The 24592-nt window shown below is 42.4% G+C and overlaps 2 protein-coding genes across 2 annotated transcripts; one reads left to right on the top strand and one right to left on the bottom strand.

The window, feature by feature from the left end:
- Positions 1 to 420: 420 nt before the first annotated feature.
- On the bottom strand, positions 421 to 5265 carry LOC115102798 (peroxisomal biogenesis factor 19-like). Its single transcript, XM_029623101.2, has 8 exons — positions 5073 to 5265; positions 4122 to 4219; positions 3734 to 3896; positions 1982 to 2067; positions 1646 to 1819; positions 1355 to 1513; positions 1219 to 1263; positions 421 to 1107 (listed from the first exon to the last, which is right to left on the bottom strand). Exons 1-8 carry the CDS (start codon positions 5122 to 5124, stop codon positions 1021 to 1023), a joined length of 864 nt encoding a protein of 287 aa, XP_029478961.1. The 5' UTR covers positions 5125 to 5265; the 3' UTR covers positions 421 to 1020.
- A 13017-nt stretch (positions 5266 to 18282) lies between these two features.
- LOC115102797 (myeloid-associated differentiation marker homolog) lies at positions 18283 to 23386 on the top strand. The gene is made up of 2 exons (XM_029623099.2): positions 18283 to 18397; positions 21276 to 23386. The coding sequence occupies exon 2, from the start codon at positions 21410 to 21412 to the stop codon at positions 22289 to 22291; it is 882 nt and encodes a 293-aa protein (XP_029478959.1). The 5' UTR covers positions 18283 to 18397; positions 21276 to 21409; the 3' UTR covers positions 22292 to 23386.
- The last annotated feature ends 1206 nt before the right edge of the window (positions 23387 to 24592 follow it).

The following is a 24592-nucleotide window of genomic DNA, read 5'->3' as shown; positions in this document are numbered from 1 at the left end:
CAATCACGGCCGGATGTGATACAGCCTGGATTCGAACCAGGGACTGTAGTGAGGCCTCTTGCACTGAGATGCAGTGACTTAGACCGCTGCGCCACTCGGAAGCCCCAATTGGCTGCATGACTGGCTCTGCGGCTGTGGACTCTTATCGATATAACAATGACTTTTGAACCAACATGAAAAACTAGAGGTCAAATCATGTGCACAGACCAGTTTACCATTTCTGGTACAACATGGCAGCTATTGGTAAGATATAACTAACCAAGAACCCAGGTAAAGTCTCTAAAATCAGCTAGCCGTCTTGTGATTATGTTATGAAATTAGGAGGAGGCAAGTTTAACTCTTCCATTTTCTTTTCCTTAAATAATTCAATGACACATTTTGTAAATCTAAACCAGTGGTCAGAAACAACCTGAATCAACCCGAGGTGTTAGTGTTACTTTATTGATGAGTGAAACCGTGACACTGACTCAACAACCTTTGTTAGGCACGCAGCCCCATGATACAACTCAATCTTCACCCAGCAACTCTTACAACAGAGAAACCTAATATCCCTGCTGTAAGAGTAACAGTAATGAACATTCTCAAATTCTGAAGAAAAATGTGCAAGGCACTGTTTTAACCAACAGGGCAGTTCAACCAGTTTCAGTACTCATTAGGCTAAACAGTGGTGAGTGTAAAAACTGCCAGATAAGTCAAGTGCTAGTCAATTGAGCTGTGCGTGGGAATGGTACTACCTGTACTATAAATGACCTGGAAGAGCCTATTATGACAAACCAAAGCAATTTACTTAAAAATCAGTTATGTAATGATCAGTGAGTTACCGAAGGGTGTGGTCACATTGGTTTGTTTTGCCACCCTTCACAGTGCTCGTCTATTTTGACACAGAAACATATGTTAGGAGGAGAGCAGTGCAAACAGTCTCGTTCTCCTCCTTCTGCTATAGTGATTGATGGTCCTCCCTCGTCAGCCCGGTAGCACATGGCCCTAGCCTGTGTATCAATTGAACTGGCTGCTCTGAGATCACATGATCGAGCACTGATCTGCAGCTCCAGTCCCAGAGGCTCCTGAGAGATTCAAGGATTCCAGGTCAAAGTTTAGGCCAGGTGGCTGATGGGGGAAAACAGATAAGGCGATCAATTTAACGTTATTCCACAACTGCACTAATAAAGATAGGTTGGTAGACAAAGAAAGAGAGAGCAAGTGAGAGGAGAAACATACTGATTCACCAGCCAGCTCTTTGGGTGGTTGGCCCAGGTCTTGTAGCTGAAAATTCAGATAATAATTCAATCAATATCCATACACAGGAAACCATCAGTATGGATGACAACCAACAGTTCATGCACATTTGTCTCACCTGCTGCATGATTTCCAGAATGCTCTCAAAGCTATTCTCCCCATCTCCCTCCTTCTCAAACAGGCTGCAGATCTCTCCCATGACCCTGTGCTGCTGTTCGTAGCGCTGGAACTGATCTGGGGGGAGGGACTGACGATTGCTGTTCAGCCACTCAGGATACTGCATGAGGAGTGAATGACAATCAGTTATCCAGTTAGAAAGTTGGGTAAAGGGCAAGGTATATAAAAAAATAAGAATAAGTATAATTTGAGGGAAAACCCAAACATAAGCCAAGAAAAAACACACACTAACCTTCTCAGTGATTTCTTTGAGAGACGGGTAGAGCACTTCCTTGGAGAGAAGATTCTGCATGATGGACTGCATGATCGGCATGATGTTTCCATCTTGCCCGTCCCGCTCTCCATCCTCATCCAAATCCAGCCCTTCCAGAGTCTTTGCCAAATCCTCTCCAGCCAATCCTGCACTCTGATTAATAAAAACACGAGAACAGTCTGAAATGCATTGAAGTACAAAGAAAGGGAAATTCCACCAATGGTCAATATTTTCAGAACATTGTCCAAGCGTGTTAATAACCAAACCTTTCATTACTTATTAAAAAAACATCCAAATTATAATAATCTGAACTACCTGTAAATTGTCTGCATTTTTAGCCAATCCACTGAGGGTATCTTTGAGACAGGAAGTGAATTCTTGTTGGGAGGCTACATCAGTACCTGTAAAACAAAATATACACTGCTCAAAAAAGTAAAGGGAACACTAAAATAACACATCCTAGATCTGAATGAATGAAATATTCTTATTAAATACTTTATTTACATAGTTGAATGTGCTGACAACAAAATCACACAAAAATTATCAATGGAAATTAAATTTATCAACCCATGGAGGCCTGGATTTGGAGTCAAACTCAAAATTAAAGTGGAAAACCACACTACAGGCTGATCCAACTTTGATGTAATGTCCTTAAATCAAGTCAAAATGAGGCTCAGTAGTGTGTGTGGCCTCCACGTGCCTGTATGACCTCCCTACAATGCTCCTGATGAGGTGGCGGATGGTCTCCTGAGGGATCTCCTCCCAGACCTGGACTAAAGCATCCGCCAACTCCTGGACAGTCTGTGGTGCAACGTGGCGTTGGTGGATGGAGCGAGACATGATGCCCCATATGTGCTCAATTGGATTCAGGTCTGGGGAACGGGCGGGCCAGTCCATAGCATCAATGCCTTCCTCTTGCAGGAACTGCTGACACACTCCAGCCACATGAGGTCTAGCATTGTCTTGCATTAGGAGGAACCCAGGGCCAACCGCACCAGCATATGGTCTCACAAGGGGTCTGAGGATCTCATCTCGGTACCTAATGGCAGTCAGGCTACCTCTGGCGAGCACATGGAGGGCTGTGCGGCCCCCCAAAGAAATGCCATCCCACACCATGACTGACCCACCGCCAAACCGGTCATGCTGGAGGATGTTGCAGGCAGCAGAACGTTCTCCACAGCGTCTCCAGACTCTGTCACATGTGCTTAGTGTGAACCTGCTTTCAGCTGTGAAGAGCACAGGGCGCCAGTGGCGAATTTGACAATCTTGGTGTTCTCTGGCAAATGCCAAACGTCCTGCACCTGTGGACGTCGGGCTCTCATACCACCCTCATGGAGTCTGTTTCTGACCGTTTGAGCAGACACATGCACATTTGTGGCCTGCTGGAGGTCATTTTGCAGGTCTCTGGCAGTGCTCCTCCTTGCACAAAGGCGGAGGTAGCGGTCCTTCTGCTGGGTTGTTGCCCTCCTATGGCCTCCTCCACGTCTCCTGATGTACTGGCCTGTCTCCTGGTAGCGCCTCCATGCTCTGGACACTACGCTGACAGACACAGCAAACCTTCTTGCCACAGCTCGCATTGATGTGCCATCCTGGATGAGCTGCACTACCTGAGCCACTTGTGTGGGTTGTAGAGTCCGTCTCATGCTACCACTACAGTGAAAGCACCGCCAGCATTCAAAAGTGACCAAAACATCAGCCAGGAAGCATAGGAACTGAGAAGTGGTCTGTGGTCACCACCTGCAGAACCACTCCTTTATTGGGGGTGTCTTGCTAATTGCCTATAATTTCCACCTGTTGTCTATTCCATTTGCACAACAGCATGTGAAATTTATTGTCAATCAGTGTTGCTTCCTAGGTGGACAGTTTGATTTCACAGAAGTGTGATTGACTTGGAGTTACATTGTGTTGTTTAAGTGTTCCCTTTATTTTTTTGAGCAGTATATATATATATATATATATATACACACACACATACACATCTCCGCAAAACACAGGGGGAAAAAACTGACATGGATAAAAACAGACGGGCACGTAAAAACAGAACTGAAAATATGTGGATATGCTTACCAACTTTCCCTGCTGCCTCTGACAATTTGTGAAAGTGTTGCAGCAGCTCAGGTTCTTCCTGTGCGAGTTCAGTCATGGCTTTCTCCCACTCTTCCTTTGCCTGAGAGGCCATCTCACCTTCAAACAGTGCCTCGAAGAACTGACTGTCCTCCAGTAGAGGGAGCTAGAGAGATTTGCATCAACAGGTAAACAAACTCTTGGTCAATTGATCTTCCCGCATTCACAGATAGAAATGTATAGGGAAGGGTTGACAGACATTGAGGAGACACTGAAAGATACCTTCTGTACCACAATCAGAACACCAACAACCAGAGTTTCTTATAAGCAAGCACCAGGCAATTGGTGAAGCTAGGGGGCATTCTAGAAACCAGGGAAAATATTCACTTACTTTCTCCTCACTGCCCTTGGCTGGTGGGGGAGCCAAGGCAGCAGCAGGGTCTGGGCCCAAGGTGGCCGAGTTTGTCTTCTCAAAGTCATCGAGCGCACCTTTAATAGAGGAAAGACAGTAGAAGTGGAGATGTTGTGGCACAGTTATCAGCATTTAGCAGGAGCAGGTCAAGACAAGGTGAAGAGATTGAGCAGGTAGCTAGAGGACAAAGGTCAACTCTTCAACGTCGGGGTCAATGTGCAATACAGTCATGTATTAGTTGATTATCAAACTCAGTATGATGAGGTCACTACTTCTACTTCAGATACCCAATTGTTTTATACATTACCACCATTACCATCTCTGATGTTAGGAGTACAACTTCACCAACCTACTGGAATTATTAAAAACGTCAGATTATGATATGGTAATTGCATTCCCGCTATTAAGATAACAGTAGTCTCTAGTCTAGCAGCCGGCTATACAAAGTGGTATTGGTTACTAGTATGCAATATATTATGAATTCAAATTGGTTATCCAGTTGACATAAACAATGACAGAGCTGTCTGACAATCCAGATCACACTAGCTGTAAACCATACAAAATCAAATAATAATAATTCAAGGACAGCTTGAGTTTAACTTGCAACCACATTTGATGCCGTTCTATTTCTGTCAAATCGGGGTCAAAGCGAACGACAAATTATGATATCATATATACTGCGGTGGCGTTGTAATGCTAATGATGACCCCGTTGTAAACAGCAAAAGGCATGAGATTTTGTGAGATAATGCCTGGCTTTCGTTTTGGACTTGGCATGCAGGTCCAACAAAATTCCACCATCTAAGCTAGCTAAAGTTAGCTAGCTAACAAGGCGCGTTGATCCACGTTTTACACAATACTTGAATGAATGTATCTTTTGGCAGGATTGATAACAATCACACTTCACTCAGGGAGTAATGTAAAATCATACTGTCCAATAACTCATCCAGTTCTGTGTCTTGTCCGGCTGACCCTGAAGCCATCTTCTCTATCCAAACAACTGTGCCGTAGACGCAGTAAAATGACGTGAGTATAAAATGTTTTGTCAGAGTTCACAGTTCCTATTTGTTCTGAACGCGGCACAGCTAGGTTTGCAGTGGGAGGGACGAATAAGAATAACACATTCGTTCCAAAATGATGAATGTCAAATCATAGATAGTCAAAAATTGAATATCAATAGCAGCTTTGTAGAATTGTTCAATACATTTAAAACAGCAAACAAGTTTACCAATAGCCTATGTATACATCCCATCATTTTAGCTGTTTAATCTTATTCAAATGTAAATGTTTAGTATTACCAGTGAGCTCATACCATTTAAGGTTAATCTGTCAGTTCTAAATGAATATCAGTTATTTTCCAAATCAGTGAATATGTCCATTCTTTGGTGTCATCTGGACCTTTTCAGACGTCATGTTATTTGAGGTGACAGAGATGACAAATTATACACAAAACATTCGGAGCACCTGCTATGGCATACAATGACCATAATCCATTGCACATCTACTTATCCGATGTTTTTCTTTTATACCTGCTACGTACGGAGAGATCTGAAAATACATGATCTAAGTGATTCATAGTTCAGAAATCATTAAAGTATGCGTTATTTACTTTGAAGAACTACAACATAGTGAATTTGTCAGACAGCAAAAGGCGGCAGCTCTATAGAGCTGAGGTGATGACTTGGAATGAAATAATTGTCATCAAATAAAACAAATGTAGCCTAATATACACAACTGAAATATTTTATTAAAGTAATGTGAATACATGATGGTTAATAAGTGATAAGCAGTAAATGGGCAGTCACCACCATCATGGGACATTTATTAATGGATTTATTCTGTGTTGAATACAGCATTCAATGCAAATAATCAAAACCGAAATCAAAAAACATTGTTTTTCAAAATAATCGAGCCGACCTCAAAAGCACGAATCGCTCAGCACTAAGAGGCATGAGAGAATGGAAAATGACCTTCAAGAAATGGAAAAAGCAGTCTATGCCTGAATGTGAAATAACAATTATCCACCCTAATGATGAATATCACATACCGGTAGGTTAGGAAAAGGGTTGGCGAAAATGCTCTCCTAACCTGCTATAAAGTCACTTTGGTTGTAGATGTATCGAAGTGGCGTGTTTTTAGAAAGTCCCCTTCTACCATGCTCTGACCGTGGATATTGCTCGTCCGTATACCGCGTTCAAAACAACTGGGAACTCGGAAATGTCCGACTTCAGTGTGTTCGAAACAACCGGGAACTCGCGAAAAAACAATGGAATACTGGGAAAAATCGAATTGAACGGTCATCCAACTCGGAATTCCAACTCGGGAACTGAGGCCTCTTTATTGAGCTCCAACTTTCGGACCTGAAGATCACTGACGTCATGACTTGACCTCGTATTTTTCCAGAGTTCCCAGTTTTGAACGCAGCATAACTCATAGCAGGCTTGTAAGTAAGTAACTGCGTTTGCTTGTCGAAAGCCAAACTCTTCATTGAGACAATAGTGTCACACAGTATGGGTCATAATGCTCATAAAACCTAGCGGTCAAACGGGAAATGGTTCCAATCGTTTTTTCCATAGGGGATTTTAGAAACACTTAAAGGGCTGTGTTTCGTGAAGGCTTACTCAGGAGTGGCGTTTTGATAACTTGTCCGAGAGACATTTACAAGGTTGACTTATAAATATATTAGTCTATTTACCCCCACACAAATGAAATGCTAATTAGCTGCTAATGTGGCTATCGTGAAGTATAAGCGCCATGATGATCTGGACGAGACTGCTGAATCGAGGCAAATGTATGAATCTCTGGATTAACTATCTAATGTTAGCGTAAATGTAGCAATTAATAAATTGTCTACATTTCTTTAAATGGACAATTCTGTAAACTGTCTTGGGCAAGTTAAGTGACACAATACCTGTTAGTAGGTGTCATCTAGAGATGACGTGCAGCAAGCAGCATGCATTAATTTGTAATCTTGCATGATGTCTACTTAGATGCTATTTAGCATTTCTGAATCCAAGAGTAAATAGAGTCGAATATACTGATAAAAGTAGTCTTGTTCGAAAAAGATTTACATGGTTATCAAAAAGTTACGCCAGGGTTAGCCTACACATAACACAGTCCTTATTTGAAGTGTTTCTAAAAATCCCCTATCGGGAAAATGAATGGTGTAAAAACTATTAGAACCATTTCCCTGTTTAACCGCTAGGTTTTATGGGTAGTACTACACCGCCACTGTGGGGCTCTATGCTGAAACCATAGAAATAAGAATGAATAGAATGGGCTTCTAACTCTGGCAATTGACTGGTAAACTCATGGGTACACTTGCAATGGCTGCCTGGAATTGTGATACAATAATGTCCATGGTATTTTGGAATTATTTTATTTATTTTATTATTTAACCAGGTAGGCTAGTTGAGAACAAGTTCTCATTTACAACGGCAACCTGGTCAAGATAAAGCAAAGCAGTGCTACACAAACAACAACAACAACACAGAGTTACACATGGAATAAACAAACATATAGTCAATAACACAATGGGAAAAAAGTCTATATACAGTGTGTGCAAATTAGGTAAGTTAAGGGAGGTAGGGCAATAAATAAGCCATAGTGCAAAATAATTACAATTCAGCAATTAAACACTGGAGTGATAGATGTGCAGAAGATGAATGTACAAGTTGAGATACTGGGTCGCGAAGAAGCACAAAAAAATAATAACAGTATTGGGATGGGCTATTTACAAGATGGGCTATGTACAGGTGCAGTGATCTGTGAGCTGCTCTGACAACTGGTGCTTAAAATTAGTATGACTCATATCTATCCATCTATCTTCAGTGATTTTTGCAATTCGTTCCAGTTATTGGCAGCAGAGAACTGGAAGGAAAGGCGGCCAAAGGAGGAATTGGCTTTGGCGGTGACCAGTGAAATATACCTGCTGGAGCGCGTGCTACGTGTGAGTGCTGCTATGGTGACCAGTGAGCTGAGATAAGGCGGGGCTTTACCTAGCAAAGACTTATAGATGACCTGGAGCCAGTGGGTTTGGCAACGAATATGAAGCAAGGGCCAGCCAGCGAGAGCATACAGGCCGCAGTGGTGGGTAGTATATATGGGGCTTTGGTGACAAAACGGATGGCACTGTGATAGACTGTATCCAATTTGCTGAGTAGAGTGTTGAAGGCTATTTTGTAAATGACATCGCCGAAGTCAAGGATCGGTAGGTTAGTAAGTTTTACGAGGGTATGTTTGGCAGCATGAGTGAAGGATGCTTTGTTGCGAAATAGGAAGCCAATTCTACATTTAATTTTGGATTGTAGATGTTTAATATGAGTCTGAAAGGAGAATTTCCAGTCTAACCAGACACCTAGGTATTTGTAGATGTCCACATATTCTAAGTCCGAACCGTCCAGAGTAGTGAGGGCAGGTGCTGGTAGCGATCCAGCATCAGTTTTAGCAACTGATGCTGGATTGCCATGGTAATGTAGAATGTTAATTCAAATGATGCGAACTGATGTGGCTCATGCAATGGAATGTATTTTTTGTAATGTCAGTTGAGTTGACTCAAATCAAATCTTATTGGTCACATACACATGGTTAGCAGATGTTATTGTGAGTGTAGCAAAATGCTCGTGTTTCTAGTTCCAACAATGCAGCAATGTCTAACAAGTAATCTGACAATTCCACAGCAACTACCTAATAGTAGTATTTAATTCCTTACGTAAAGGAATTAAATAAGAATATATGCATATAAATATATCGATGAGCAATGACCGACCAGCATAGGCAAGATGCAATAGATGCATATGAGTAATGCAAGATATGTAAACATTAATAAAGTGGCATTATTAAAGTGACTAGTAATCCATTTATTAAAGTGGCCAGTGATTTCAAGTCTGTATGTAGGCAGAAGCCTCACTGTGTTAGTGATGGCTGTTTAACAGTCTGATGGCCTTGAGATAGAAGCTGTTTTTCAGTCTCTCGGTCCCAGCTTTGATGCATTTGTACTGACCTCACCTTCTGTATGGTAGTAGGGTGAACAGACAGTGGCTCGGGTGGTTGTCGTTGATCTTTTTGGCCTTCCTGTGACATCGGGTGCTGTAGGTGTCCTGGAGGGTAGGTAGTTTGCCACCGGTGATGCGTTGTGCAGACCGCACCACACTCTGGAGAGCCCTTGCGGTTATGGGTGTGGAGTTGCCGTACCAGGCGGTGATGCAGCCCGACAGGATACTCTCAATTGTGCATCTGTAAAAGTTTGAGGGTTTTAGGTGACAAGGCCAATTTCTTCAGCCTCCTGGGGTTGAAGAGGCGCTGTTGCGAGTCCACGATTATCTCCTTTGTTTTGTTGACGTTGAGTGAGAGGTTGTTTTCCTGACACCACACTCCGAGTGCCCTCACCTCCTCCCTATAGGGTGTTTCGTTGTTGTTGGTAATCAAGCCTACTAGTGTTGTGTCGTCTGCAAACTTGATGATTGAGTTGGAGGCGTGCATGGCCACGCAATCATGGGTGAACAGGTAACAGTTTTGCTTCCGTCCCTCTCCTCGCCCCTACCTGTGCTCGAACCAGGGGCCCTCTACACTCATCAACAACTGACACCCTCAAAGCATCGTTACCTATCGCTCCACAAAAGCTGTGGCCCTTGCAGAGCAAGGGAAACAACTACTTCAAGGTCTCAGAGCAAGTGACGTCACCGATTGAAACGCTATTAGCGCGCACCCCGCTTACTAGCTAGCCATTTCACACCGGTTACACAGGGAGTACAGGAGGGGGCTGAGCACGGACCCTTGTGGGTCCTTCACCACCTGGGGGGGCTGCCCGTCAGGAATTCCAGGACCCAATTGCACAGGGCAGGGTTGAGACCCAGGGCCTCAAGCTTAATTATGAGCTTGTAGTCAATGAACAGCATTCTTACATGGGTATTCCTCTTGTCCAGATGGGATAGGGCAGTGTGATGGCGATTGTGTTGCCTGTGGACCTATTGGAGCGGTACGCAAACTGAAGTGGGTCTTGGGTGGCAGGTAAGGTGGATGTGATATGATCCTTAACTAGCCTCTCAAAGCACTTCATGATGACAGAAGTGAGTGCTACGGGGCGATAGTCATTTAGTTCAGTTACCTTTGTCTTCTTGGGTACAGGAACAATGGTGGGAGAGATTGCATGTGTCTGTAAACACACCATCCAGCTGGTCTGTGCATGCTCTGATAGCACAGCACAGATTGAAGGGTACACTTCCTGCTTTAACTTCCTGGCATGGGTACACTCAAAATGGCAGCCAGTCCACCCATTACGACATCATTGACTTGAGTGGAGATGTCCTTTCTATTTATTCTTATTTCTATAGCTGAAACATCAATCCATGGGCAAGTCGGTAGCACATTTTCATTTGTGCCAAAATCGAAATGAAAGAAAAGTTGTCTTGCAAATTCAGCAGGCTATCATGTAAAATGGACTTTATTTTATTAGCTTGTGCTTTGGTGTGGTTATTGTCGTGTCTTGACTGTTAAAGTGAAGACTGTTATATTATCAAATAAATTCTCTGTGTAATTATTACATGATTAAACTAATCATGTAAACATGAATTAACTATGAAGTCGGGGCACCACGGAAAAATGATGTTTAGAGTTACTATTTCCCGAATTGAACTCTCTTCAGATATTTTCATATCTTATCGACAGTCACTTATTAAGGTATTATTACCTCATCGGACATTCTGAACGTCATACTTTCTTGTAGTCTGCACGAACCCTACTTTATGGATGAATCAGCGATACACAAATTAGGTCAATTATGTATTTACTAACTAATTAAACAATTACAGAATACACACTAACAACATACAGTAAACAGTCTCTAGAAGACTAACAAAACAGGACAGTGGTTATAACACGGTGGCGAATTCAGAGAGAGAAGGGGGGAGAAAGGGAGACAAAGGAGTTACTCTATCAGACATTGGGAAGCTGCGCTCACGAAAATACAAAATCTTAAGCACTCTAATAACTGCTCATTTGGAAAAAGAGAATGCAATTTATATATTTACGATTGAGCTGGCCTTGATCGTCGAAATCCTTTGGTCTCGGAGATGTTGGGTGTATGACTCTGGTTCAGTCACCAGAGATCACCATGTCCTTAGGTAGAAGTCGTGGTGGTGGTAAGAATTGATACTTCGACATACCTTTTACAGTAGTTCTTATAGTTGATCTCGTTAGAATGCTTCAGAGGTTTCCGGTGTTCTCTTCCTGGGCTACGTATGTTTTCAGCTGCAGACTGATAACGCGACATCTAGGATTTGCTTCTTCTGTAGTGATCGATAGTTTATAACCATTTTGCAACATTCGGCTTGTTCTGTAGATGTAACCATTTCAACGTGGGGATTAGCGTTCTCACATTCTCTGGTCTTGTCCTTTGGTGGAGTTGTAGTTTTAAACCATTTTGCAACATCTGGCTCACACCTTAGTCTGCTTGGTCTATAGAGTGGTAGATTTCTTAACCATTTGTAACGTATTCAGTTGGCGCTGCACGTAACTGGTCTAATATGTCAATTCTTCAGCAAGTCCTTTTAAACACTTGGGGAAAAAGGGTGTTCCATTATGTTTGGCATAATGTCTGTGCTCACGTGGGCTTGGTTACTGACTGGATAAACTTTACATAAAAAAAAAAAATTCTAATTTAGAAGACTTTAGTTACATTTCTATATTTTCAAAAGTATTCTGATACTTAATCATTAATTTTATACAACATTCATTCAGATGCAAACCTCATAATTGAGAAGTGAGGACAGAGATACAGTTATGTGGTTATACTGTCTTTCATGATGTCGCAACATAAAAACAAATTTAACTTGAGGGTTATTTTAGTCTCCGCTGACCATTTCTAACAAATAGAAATATTGTTTAATTCTCAAATTTTGGGGATGCAGGAGATTTGGCAGGAGATGATCCTTTGTTCTACTTAGGTCTCTCCCTCCATACTGCTTGGCAAGGGAAGGTATTTATGACCATCATAAAACTTAAGACCTTAGCCTAGCCGGCACGCCCGATCTCCATCTCAGGACTGGAAAGTCATGATATTATCAATGCACAAGCACCTTTTTCCCAACTCCTATAAATAAAATAATAAGTCATACAAAAGTTTTACTGTGCATGAAGTTTCAAATGCATTTGTCATTACAAAATGTGTAATGTGATTTTAACGTTACTACTTTTTAGCACACAAAAACAGATTCAAAATATTGAATCAGTTGTAATTCCGCAAATGATGTGGATGAGGATGCAGTTTTTGCAAGAGGGACGGAATCTGATTTGAATTGGTCCTCAGAAAAGGTGAGCCGTTTTCGTGATAGCAGTTCTCTCTCTGTGGGTCTAACCCCAAGAAGTTCTGGAAAACGGTTAAAGACCTGGAGAATAAACCCTCCTCCTCACAGCTGTCCATGTCCCTTAATGTTAATGATGTGGTTGTTACTGACAAGGAGCACATGGCTGAGCTCTTTAATCACCACTTCATTAAGTCAGGATTCCTATTTGACTCAGCCATGCCTCATTTCCCGTCCAACATTTCCTCATCTCCTACCCCTTCTAATGCGATTAGCCCCGATGCTCCTCCCTCTTCCCCTGCCCCGCTACAAAGTTTCTCCCTGCAGGCAGTCACTGAGTCCGAGGTGCTAAAGGAACTCCTTAAACTAGACCCCCAAAAACCATCTGGGTCAGATGGTTTAGATCCTTTCTTCTTTAAGGTTGCAGCCCCTATCATCACCAAGCCTATCTCTGACCTTTTTAACCTGTCTCTCCTATCTGGGGAGGTTCCCATTGCTTGGAAGGCAGCCACAGTTTGTCCTTTATTTAAAGGCCAATTTCTATTTTGCCGTGTTTATCAAAAGTGTTGGAAAAACGTGTCATTAATCAACTGACTGGCTTTCTTGAAGTCTATTGTATTCTTTCTGCTATGCAATCTGGTTTCCGCTCAGGTTATTGATGTGTCACTGCAACCTTAAAGGTCCACAATTATGTCACCATTGCCCTAGATTCTAAGCAATGTTGTGCTACTATTTTTATTGACTTGGCCAAAGCTTTTCATACGGAAGACCATTCCATTCTTGTGGGCCGGCTAAGGACTATTGGTGTCTCTGAGGATCTTTGGCATGCTAACTACCTCTCTCAAAGAGTGCAGTGTATAAAGTCAGAACATCTGCTGTCTCAGCCATTGCCTGTCACCAAGGGAGTACCCCAAAGCTCGATCCTATGCCCCAGGCTCTTCTCAATTTACATCAACAACATAACTCAGGCAGTAGGAAGCTCTCCCATCCATTTACGGTTCGGAAAGTATTCAGACCTTTTCCACATTTTGTTACGTCACAGCCTTATTCTAAAATTGATTAAATAGTTTTTTCCCTCATCAATCTACACATAATTCCCTATAAGGACAACGCAAAAACAGGTTTTTAGACATTTTATTTTTATTTTTTATAAATGAGCAAAAATATCACATTTACATAAGTATTCAGACACCTTTACTTAGTACTTTGTTGAAGCACATTTGGCAGCGATTTCAGCCTCGAGTCTTCTTGGGTATGACGCTACAAGCTTGGCACACCTGTATTTGGGGAGTTTCTCCCATTCTTCTCTGCAGAACCTCTCAAGCTCTATCAGGTTGGATGGGGAGCGTTGATGCAGAGCTATTTTCAGTTCTCTCCAGAGATGTTCAATCAGGTTCAAGTCCAGGCTCTGGCTTGGCCACTCAGGGACATTCAGAGTCTTGTTCCGAAGCCCCTCCTGCGTTGTCTTGGCCGTGTGCTTAGGGTCGTTGTCCTATTGCTTGGGGTCGTTGCCCTACGGTCACAAGACGCAGGCCTCTTTATTGTCCCTAGAATTTCTAAGTAAACAGCTGGAGGCAGGGTTTTCTCCTATAGAGCTCAATTTTTATGGAATGGGTTGCCTATCCATGTGAGAGATGCAGACTCGGTCTCAACCTTTAAGTCTTTATTGAAGACTCATCTCTTCAGTAGGTCCTATTATTGAGTGTAGTCTGGCCCAGGGGTGTGAAGGTGAATGGTGAGGCACTGGAGCGACTAACTGCCCTTGCTGTCTCTGCCTGGCCGGTTCCCCTCTCTCCACTGGGATTCTCTGCTTCTAACCCTATTACAGGGGCTGACTCACTGGCTTACTGGTGCTCTTCCATGCCGTCCCTAGGAGGGGTGCGTCACTTGAGTGGGTTGAGTCACTGACGTGATCTTCCTGTTCGGCTTGGCGCCCCCTTGGCCCCCCCCTTGGCGCCCCCCTTCGTGCCGTGGGGGAGATCTTTGTAGGCTATACTCGGCTGGTTGAAGTTGGTGGTTGAAGATATCCCTCTAGTGGTGTGGGGTCTGTGCTTTGGCAAAGTGGGTGGGGTTATATTTAAAATATATTTATTTTATTTATATCCTGCCTGGTTGGCCCTGTTCGGGGTTATGGCCGGACGGGGCCACAGTGTCTCACCCCCCCTCATCCTGTCTCAGCCTCCAGTAATTATGCTGTCAGTCTGTTATATCTGGAGTATTCATTCTGTCTTATCCGGTGTCCTGTGTGAATTTAAGTATGCTCCCTCTAATTCTCTCTTTCTTTCTTTTCTCTTGGAGGACCTGAGCCCTAGGACCATGCCTCAGGACTATCTGGCCTGATGACTCCTTGCTGTCCCCAGTCCACCTGCCACCTGGTCGCGCTGCTGCTCCAGTTTCAACTGTTCTGCCTGCGGCTATGTAACCCTGACCTGTTCACCGGACGTGCTACCTGTCCCAGACCTGCTGTTTTCTACTCTTTCTCTCTACCGCACCTGCTGTCTCTTGAATGATCGGCTATGAAAAGCCAACTGACATTTACTCCTGAGGTGCTGACCTGTTACACCCTCTACAACCACAGTGATTATTATTATTTGACCCTGCTGGTCATATATATGAGTGTTTGAACATCTTGGCCATGTACTGTTATAATCTCCACCTTGCACAGCCAGAAGAGAACTGGTCACCCCTCATAGCCTGGTTTCTTCCTAGGTTCCTGCCTTTCTAGGGAGTTTTTCTGTGCCTCTATCCCTGCATTGCTTGCTGTTTGAGGTTTTAGGCTGGGTTTCTGTACAGCACTTTGTGACATCGGCTGATGTAAAAAGGGCTTTATGAATAAATTTGATTGATTGACTGGTTGATGCTTTTTTATAAAACACTCTTAGGCCTCACTCCCCCCTATCTGGGATACCTACTGCAGCACTCATCCTCCACATTTTTATTTTATTTAACTAGTCAAGTCAGTTAAGAACAAATACGTATTTACAGTGATGGCCAAACCCTAACCCAGACAACACTGGGCCAATTGTGCGCCGCCCTATGGAATTCCCCATCACGGCCAGTTGTGATACAGCCTGGAATCGTACCAGGGTCTGTAGTGACACCTCTAGCACTGAGATGCAGTGCCTTAGACTGCTGCGCCACTCGGGAGCCCATATACAACACCCGTTCTGCCAGTCACATTCTGTTAAAGGTCCCCAAAGCACACACATCCCTGGGTCGCTCCTCTTTTCAGTTCGCTGTAGCTAGTGACTGGAACGAGCTGCAAAAAAACACTCAAACTGGACAGTTTTATCTCCATCCCTTCATTCAAAGACTCAATCATGGACACTCTTACTAACAGTTGTGGCTGCTTCGCATGATGTAATGTTGTCTCTACCTTCTTGCCTTTGTGCTGTTGTCTCTGCCCAGTAATGTTTGTACCATGTTTTGTGCAGCTACCATGTTGTGCTGCTGTCACGTTGTCTTGCTACCATGTTGTTGTCATGTGGTGTTGCTACCATGCTATGTTGTTGTTCTAGGTCTCTCTTTATGTAGTGTTGTGGTGTCTCTCTTGTTGTGATGTGTGTTTTGTCCTATATCTTCTTCTTTTTTTTTATCCCAGTCCCCATCCCCATAGGAGGCCTTTTTCTATTTGGTAGGCCGTCATTGTAAATAAGAATTTGTTCTTAACTGACTTGCCTAGTTAAATTAAATATAAATTTGAAATCCAAAGTTGAACTTGCCAGAGGCATTTCACTGCACTTGTGTGCCACGTGACAATAAAACTTTAAACTACATTAGTAGTATAGGGCTCAGGTGTTCTGAGGGCTCGTGGACATAGTCCTTAGTTGCAAACAGGCACCAGTGTGTGTGTGAGAGAGAGTGTGTTGTGTGCGTGCTTGCATACTTGTGGTGCAGCATTGTAAAACTTCAGATGCCTTCAGTCTGTTTCTGAGAAACTAGTCATTAGGGGAGTAAATAAATAGTGGTTTCCATGGGAACTGTCTCTGTTTCTTAGCAACATATACAAATAATGTCAACGACAACAAAGAAGTACCTGCAAAATAATTTTTTGGTAGCCATTGACTGATAACATATTGTTATAGGTTACAGATGTAATATTATACCATTTGAAGGACATTGCCTGCTATAAATATGAACCATTATGCCAAATGAAACTGTAATAACTAAATGACAATCAGTTGAATTAATAAACCTGTAATTATTTTCATTAATTTACAGTGCCTTCAGAGAGTATTCATACCCCTTGACTTATTCCACTTTTTGTTGGTACAGCCTGAATTCAAAATGGATTAAATAGATTTTGTTTCACCCATTTACACACAATACCCCATAATGACAAAGTGAAAATATGTATTTTGAAATGTTTGCAAATTTATTGATGATGATGAAATACAGAAATATCTAATTCAGCCTAAGTATTCACACCCCTGAGTCAATACATGTTAGAATCACCCTTGGCAGCGATTACAGCTGTGAGTCTTTCTGGGTAAGTCTCTAAGAACCTGGATTGTATAATATTTGCACATTATTATTTTAAAAATTGTTCTAGCTCTATCAAGTTAGTTGTTCATTTCTAGACAGCCATTTTCAAGTCTTGCCATAAATTTTGAAGGTGATTTAAGTCTAAACTGTAACTAGGCCACTCATGAACAATCAATGTCATCTCGGTAAGCAAATCCAGTGTATATTTGGCCTTGTCTTTTAGGTTATTGCTGAAAGGTGAATTTTTTTTCTCCCAGTGTCTGCTGGAAAGTAGACTGAACCAGGTTTTCTTCCATTAATTTTGTCTATGCTTAGCTCTATTCTGTTTATTGTCATCCTAAAAAAAATCCCCAGTCCCTGCTGATGACAAGCATACCCACAACATGATGCAGCCACCACCATGGTTGAAAATATGAAGATTGACACTCATCACACTCAGTGATGGGTTGTGTTGGATTTGCCCCAAACATAAGGACATAAAGTCTATTCCTTTGCCACATTTTTAACAGTTTTACTTTAGTGCCTTATTACAAAACAGGATGCATGTTTTGTAATAGTTTGTTTTCTGTACAGGCTTCCTTCTTTTCACTCTGTAGTTTAGGTTAGTATTGTGGAGTAACTACAATGTTGTTGATCCATCCTCAGTTTTCTATTACAGCCATTACACTCTTAACTGTTTAAGACCATGGGCCTCTTGGTAAAATCCCTGAGCGGTTTCCTTCCTCTCCAGCAACTGAGTTAGGTAGGACGCCTGTATCTTTCTAGTGATTGGTTGTATTTATACACCATCCAAAGTGAAATTAATAACTTCACCATGCTCAAAGGGATATTCAATGTCTGCTTTTTATTTGTTACCCATCTACCAAAGGAGAACATGGATGTGGTTTATTTCTGCATGTTAAAAAAAGTAAAATAAGTAGCATATCTGGATGTCATTTATAGTAGATATATCTGTCAAGATGTATAATCCTGTAATATGATTCTGGCCTGCAATGCCAAAAGTATATTCTAATGTGGCCCTCCATGGAAAATGCCCAGGCCTGCTGTAACACAACAAAATGTGGAACATCTAAAGTAGTGTGAATACTTGCTGAAGGCACTGTGTATATCAGGTTGTTAATATAGTGATTATTCAGATACTGACCTATTGATGGAGGAGGCACAGATCCAGACTTCTAGAATTTGGCAACACACTTGTAGCCTACAGAAAACGTACAATCAATTCATCTTAGAAACTAGCCTACTTAGTCGAGTGCAATTTTGCGTGGAGGAGGGATGGGATGGCGCGCAGTAGAAAGATGATGGCGACATTTGATACCTAATTTGGTTTGCACTGGGCGGGGAGCTGGGTGGATGTGCTTTTCTTACTATGACTAGGAAGAACGGACTAGGAGGGCTACGCTTGCAAACTCCCATTCGATTGGAGATCCTGAGAGAGAACTGAGGATATTGCAGCCACAACGTAACAAAGGTAATACATTTGGGTTACAGTGTTATATTTGAGATTGTGAAATATAGAGGTCTATTCGAGAGTTTTTTTTTTTTTCAACACGATGACTACAAATTGTACAACCAGTTGTAACGTGTCCTAACTGCATTCCTTTTATAGTTTTGAACACGTCCTAACTGCATGCCTTTTATAGTTTTAAACACGTTCTAACTGCATGCCTTTTACAGTTTTTGTTGTTTATCTTTCATAGTCAGCTTTCTACACTATGCAATTGAAACATCCCTTTTGCACATCAAATAGCCTAGAAGTATTTTGGACACCGGGATAGTCACGAAAATAACTTCTGCGGTGTTGTAAAACTGTTTTGCCATTTAAATGTCTTTTGCCTCATATGAATGACTTGATGGGGGGATACGCTCGTTTTGTTCGAACACTGAGAAACTCCAGGGCGCGGCACAATTGAGCGTCACACCCACCCCAGACTGTGGTTGTCAATGAGCAACCAGAATAACGGAAGGATAACAGTAGGCTACGGCTGTCAGAATAACAGGAAAGTAGTGAAACGATTTCAGATGAATATTTTGATTATGAGGGCTCTGGTAGTTTGTGGGAATGTGGGTGCAGGCGTTCCTATAGTACCTACTATTGATCAGGACACTTGTTATAACACAAATATTTCCCCCTATATTGTTGCATCTGACCAGCTCACCTATGGAGCATGGTGAAACAACGTGAACATTTTGGACACGTTGGTTTTAACAATACAGTACATCAGGGCCAAGGGTATTTCTGTCACATCCTCAGTGACTAAAATATCTCAATATTATGGTATTCAGTGACTCCAGTTTACATCACTGTATTGTGCCTCTATTTCACTTTTTCTCCCTCTCTCCCTTTCTCCCTCCCTCCATTGTGGGATCATTAGCTGACAGACTAGAGTCCCTTGTGTCTATGCCCAGCAGTCTGGGAGCCTATGGCTCTTTATCTGGATTAAGGGTGAAATCGAGTTAACCATGTTGTGTCATGACAACGCTCTTGACCCCTGCCTCAAACAAACACTGAGCCTGCCCTCTTCACCCTCAAGCTTGTGTGTGTGTGACTGTGCAAAAGTATGCTATTGTATATCCTGTTTCCCCTCCTGTCCAGGCTATGTGTGAGCCTATGAGCCTATTTTAAGCACCTCTCTAAAGGAAAGGCTGCCTTTTCCATGCCACCCCCTAAAAGGTGGCTTACCCATTTTCCTAACATGATTTCATAAGTACCAAGTAATGGCTGGGAGTGGATGGATTTTTCCACTACTTCCTCCCATAGGTTTATTTTAAGTGGTTTACGTGATTAGTGTTTCTCTTTGATAGAGAGACAGAAAAAGAGAGGGATACAGAAAGAGAGAGATTTATGAAGGTAAAATAGTCAAATATGAAAAAAAGAGAGATCGGGAGAGGGGACTTGGCACCTTTTGACTCAGCAGTTCGGCAGTAGTCTGCATAGCTGGGATAAATAAACGAGTTGGAAAATCTTACAAGAGGGAGGGTGCACGAGAGAGAGAGAGAGAATGAGAGAGGGAGGTGACTCACTGTTCTGCTATTCCTCTTCATCGTTGTGTTTAAAGTGTGCCTTTCTGAGATTAAGGCACAGGGATTTCCCCATTTTACTTACTTCAACTAGCCTGTTCTGACTGACTGCTTTGGTCACTCTCACTTTGAGTTTGTCCATAGTTTAACATCTTTATCATCTGTCTGTTTCCTCTATTTCTCTCTATCCATATCCCTTCCCTCTTGCTCCCACTCTCTGTCCCCTGCTGTTTGAACAAGACATTTTGTTAATGTAAACAGGTGTGTCTCTTTTAGTCTCTCCTACGTTATGTAATCTGGGAGCATAGACTCTTTACCATTTGTGGAGGGGACTGGAGGAGAGAGTGGCTTGGGGGAGTGGGAGGGAGCAATAGTTACTTAGGCCTGAGTGTCTCTGGATAATGAGACTGTTAGTGACTGATGACAGATTGGCTGTGAGTTCGGGTGGGGGTCTCTCAGCACCACGCCTGTCTGAAAAGAGGGGGTGGGGGGTAAAAGCATGCATGTCCAGTGACACTGACTCACTGACTTTTAGAACAGGAATCCCTCAGCTGATAAAGCCTTCTCAGAGAATGAAAATGAAAAGAAGGAACCTATACTTTCACATCCTCTTATACAGTTGAAGTCGGAAGGTTACATACACTTAGGTTGGAGTTATTAAAACTGATTTTCCCATGATGTCAAGCAAAGAGGCACTGAGTTTGAAAGTAGGCCCTGAAATACATCCACAGGTACACCTCAAATTGACTCAAATGTTGTCAATTAGCCTATCAGAAGCTTCTAAAGCCATGACATCATTTTCTGGAATTTCCCAAGCTGTTTAAAGGCACAGTCAAATTATTGTATGTTTTCTTCTGACCCACTGGAATTGTGATACAGTGAATTATAAGTGAAATAATCTGTCTGTAAACAATTGTTGGAAAAATGATTTGTGTCATGCACAAAGTAGATGTCCTAACCGGCATTCCAAAACTATAGTTTGTTAACAAGAAAATTGTGGAGTGGTTGAAGTTTTAATGACACCAACCTAAGTGTATGTCAACTTCTGACTTCAACTGTACATGGTTTTTAAAATGCGAAATCCATGATTTAATTGATAAACTTTTGTGTATTGTCACCCATTATTATGTTAAAATTACAAGGAGATATTGGAAAGAAAATATAACTGTTGCCCTCATGTCGTCAAATATGATACACCATTACGAATGTTTTATGAAAACCATAATGGAATCAAGACTTGCCATTAGAACATTATTGTTTTTATATGAATGCATTCTGTTAATTTGTTCTTTGTTACTGAAGCTGCTCTCAATTCTGTGTCTCCTTAGAAGATCCCTCTGCACCCGATGCACCAAGAACAGTAGTCCTACAGTATTCCATATAAATATCTCATCTCTAGCCTATTCAGCCTTTCACTTTAATCTAACCCATTCTAGTTGTCAAGCATCATCCATATCCCATCATGCCGATAGTAGTGGTGCACTCCAACCCCCTGTTTTGGGTGCGTTTGTGTGCTCTGGTGTTCTCCTGTGTGGCCTTTGCTGTGACCGTCCATGGGGCCAACCTCTCCCATGGCACAGGGGACTGGTGTGTGTTCTGCTGGGCCTTCAGCTTCGCTGGGACCCTGCTGGTGCTGCTGGTGGAGCTGTTTGGCCTGCAGACCCGTGCCCCTGTCTCCTGGAAGAACTTCCCCATCACCTTTGCCTGCTACGCCTCCCTGCTCTGCCTCTCTGCCTCCATCATCTTCCCCCTCTACTTCCTCAAGGGCCAGACCTACCGCAGCGAGACTCAAAACTACCGCATTGTGGCCACCGTCTTCTCCTGCCTGGCAACCATCGCTTACATTTGTGAGGTGAGCATCAGCAAAGCCAGGCCAGGAGAGGTAGCAGGTTACATGGCCACCGCCCCGGGTCTGCTGAAGGTGTGTGAGACTTTTGTAGCCTGCGTCATCTTCGTCTTCATCAGCGACCCAGTGTCCTACGACTCACACGATGCACTGAGGTGGTGCCTGGCCGTCTTCTGCATCTGTTTCATCCTGTCAGCGGCCATTATAGTGCTGTGTATCTGTGAGTGCACCGGCTGCCTGCCCTTCCCCTTTGCCCGCTTCCTGTCTGCCTACGCCGTTCTGGCTGTCGCCATGTACCTCTCCGCCACCATCATCTGGCCCATTTTTAAGTTTGACAAGAAGCACGGGGGATCCTCCAGGCCCTATGGCTGTGGCAGATATGCAGGGCTGTGCGACTGGGACAGGCAGATGGCTGTGGCTGTGCTCACCGCAGTTAACCTTGTGCTCTACCTGGCAGACCTGATCTACTCTGCCCGACTGGTGTTTGTTACTGTGTAAGAGGAAGGAAGAGGGAGGTAGTTGATTTGATTACAATGTAGAGAGAGGTTGAGGAGTAGAAATGAAGAGGTAACGAAATAAACTGCTTACTGTATTTTGCGTCATTTATATATCAATGTTCAGACAGAGGTCACCTACTCACCCAGAGAAGGACTATACATTGAGGGAATTGCTGTGGTATTTCATGCAAAGGAAAACATCCTTATACAATGATGGTGTTATGGACCCAAGAACTCAGATTAGATGGACCAGATATTTTTTTAATTTTTTTTTAGTTTTATCTCTGATTATCTGACACACAAACACACACAGCGTTCCATAGACGGGATGGATTTATTGAGTATGTTGATGTTACTATAGTTCAATCTTAACTTTGAATGGTCTTTTTTATAAGCATGGCTTTTTAGAAATGATTGAAATACTGTTAGTAGATGTAATATTTAGTTTACAGAACAACTCACACCTGCCTAGTTTGGAGTTAAGAAGTAACAACAACAAAAATGGCATTCAAACCCTTAAGTAATTCCTGGAACATGTGTACACTGCTCCAAAGTTTGAAAAAAATTAAAGTTTAGGAATTCATGTTAAGTTGTGTGTTAGCCTAGCTTTTTGGTGATTTTATATTCCTGTTTTCACATTTTTAAAAAATATATTTTCATATTCTGCCAAGCTGTTTGGTCAAGAGTTTATTGTATGTTGAAAGACTATATTCAAAAGGTCATGCGCATTTACTGTTTGACACTTGTTTGCTCTAACTCATTCTCTGTCGGTGATGAGCTCTAAAAAAAACAAACATCTTAGAATAAAAAAGAAAGTTGTTAGTTACATGTATTATCTTTAATCTGGCCCATTGGTTTGTAGTACTGTACTACTGTGCTCTCGTGGATGAGAATGTCCACTTTGTCATAGAGAGGGAGATCTTTTCGCGGCATTGTCTTCGGCTCTACTTCCTGCTGTTACTGATACATGACATGTCCTTTTGTTTAGTTTTTTTTTTATTCCACTGTGCCTGTTGACAATGTGCCTCTACCACATCAGTGTTTTGGGAGAATATAATCCAGTGTTCAATAAAAGCCATGTGATATATTATTAAAGACCAGTCTTCTTGTGTCTGTAACTATTTACTTGTGCTTGTGTCCTGTGAGGGAGAAATGACATATTTACTTGAGTTGTTTAATATTAATAGTTAATGTTTAACAATAGTAAGACATTTCTGTATCTACTAATGCTGTGTTTCTTTAAAGGAATGGTTCCACTCTAGCTACAATACAATATACATATAGGACAAATCACAGCGAGAGAGACAACACAACACTACATAAAGAGAGACCAAAGAGACCTAACATAGCAAGGCAGCAACACGTGACAACACAGAATGGTAGCGACACAACATGGTAGCAGCGCAAAACATGGTATAAACATTATTAGGCACAGACAAATGCACAAAGGGCAAGAAGGTAGAGACAACAATACATCACACAAAGCAGCCACAACTGTCCGTAAGAGTGTCCATGATTGAGTCTGAATTAAGAAATTGAGATAAAACTGTCCAGTTTAAGTGTTCGTTGAACTCCTTCCAGTTGCTAGCTGCAGCAAAATGAAAAGAGGAGTGACCCACAACTCATTGCCTCAAGAAGAAAACAAGGTAGTCTCTCTCACTTGATTATCATTTTCCGCAACAGTCCTTGTTCATTATAAAAGTAAACCATTAACACCAAGATTATTTCTCAATCTCTCTCCTGATCTCTCTCAAAACACACACACACACGCACACACACACACACACACACAAGCATCCCACCCACATCCCAAACTGCTGTAGGAGGTGTGGTTGTGGGTTGCTGCCTTATATATATTGGTTTATAAATGAGATGCCACAGTCTGCTCCAGAGAAGTTGATGCAATCTCCCTCTGCCTCTGTGGTAGAGAATGGCACAAACAGGTCCTCGGATAGAGAGCAATTCTGCTACTCAATTTGAAGGAACCAGTAGCTATCCCCAGTGGACACAGCTACTGTACGGGCTGTATCAGGGGGTGCTGGGGTGAAGATGACTCCTCAAAGATCTTCAGCTGTCCTCAGTGCAGACAGACCTTCACTCCAAGACCAATTCTGAAGAGAAACACAATTTTAGCTGAGTTGGTTGAGGAACTGAAGACAGGAGGACTTTAAGCTGCTCCCTCTGGTCAAAGCTGCCCATATGCTGGAGCTGGAGATGTGGCATCTGATCTTTGCCTCATCGGTCAGCTCAAATCAGTCAGATCCTGTCTGGTGTCTCTGGCCTCTTTACTGTGCAGCTCACC

This window comes from Oncorhynchus nerka, linkage group LG20 (genome assembly GCF_034236695.1).
Source record: "Oncorhynchus nerka isolate Pitt River linkage group LG20, Oner_Uvic_2.0, whole genome shotgun sequence".
NCBI lineage: Eukaryota > Metazoa > Chordata > Actinopteri > Salmoniformes > Salmonidae > Oncorhynchus > Oncorhynchus nerka.
The sequence above is the reverse complement of the archived record's forward strand: the minus strand, read 5'-3'. Positions and strand labels throughout refer to the sequence as shown.

Excerpts from the sequence above, each read along its gene's own strand:
- LOC115102797 (XM_029623099.2), top strand. The coding sequence starts at position 21,410 with ATGCCGATAGTAGTGGTGCACTCCAACCCCCTGTTTTGGGTGCGTTTG.
- LOC115102798 (XM_029623101.2), bottom strand. The coding sequence starts at position 5,124 with ATGGCTTCAGGGTCAGCCGGACAAGACACAGAACTGGATGAGTTATTG. Across the intron at positions 1,514-1,645 it reads TCAAAGAAATCACTGAGAAG|TATCCTGAGTGGCTGAACAG; the intron begins GTTAGTGTGTGT and ends CTCCTCATGCAG. Across the intron at positions 1,108-1,218 it reads AAGAGCTGGCTGGTGAATCA|CCACCTGGCCTAAACTTTGA; the intron begins GTATGTTTCTCC and ends TTCCCCCATCAG.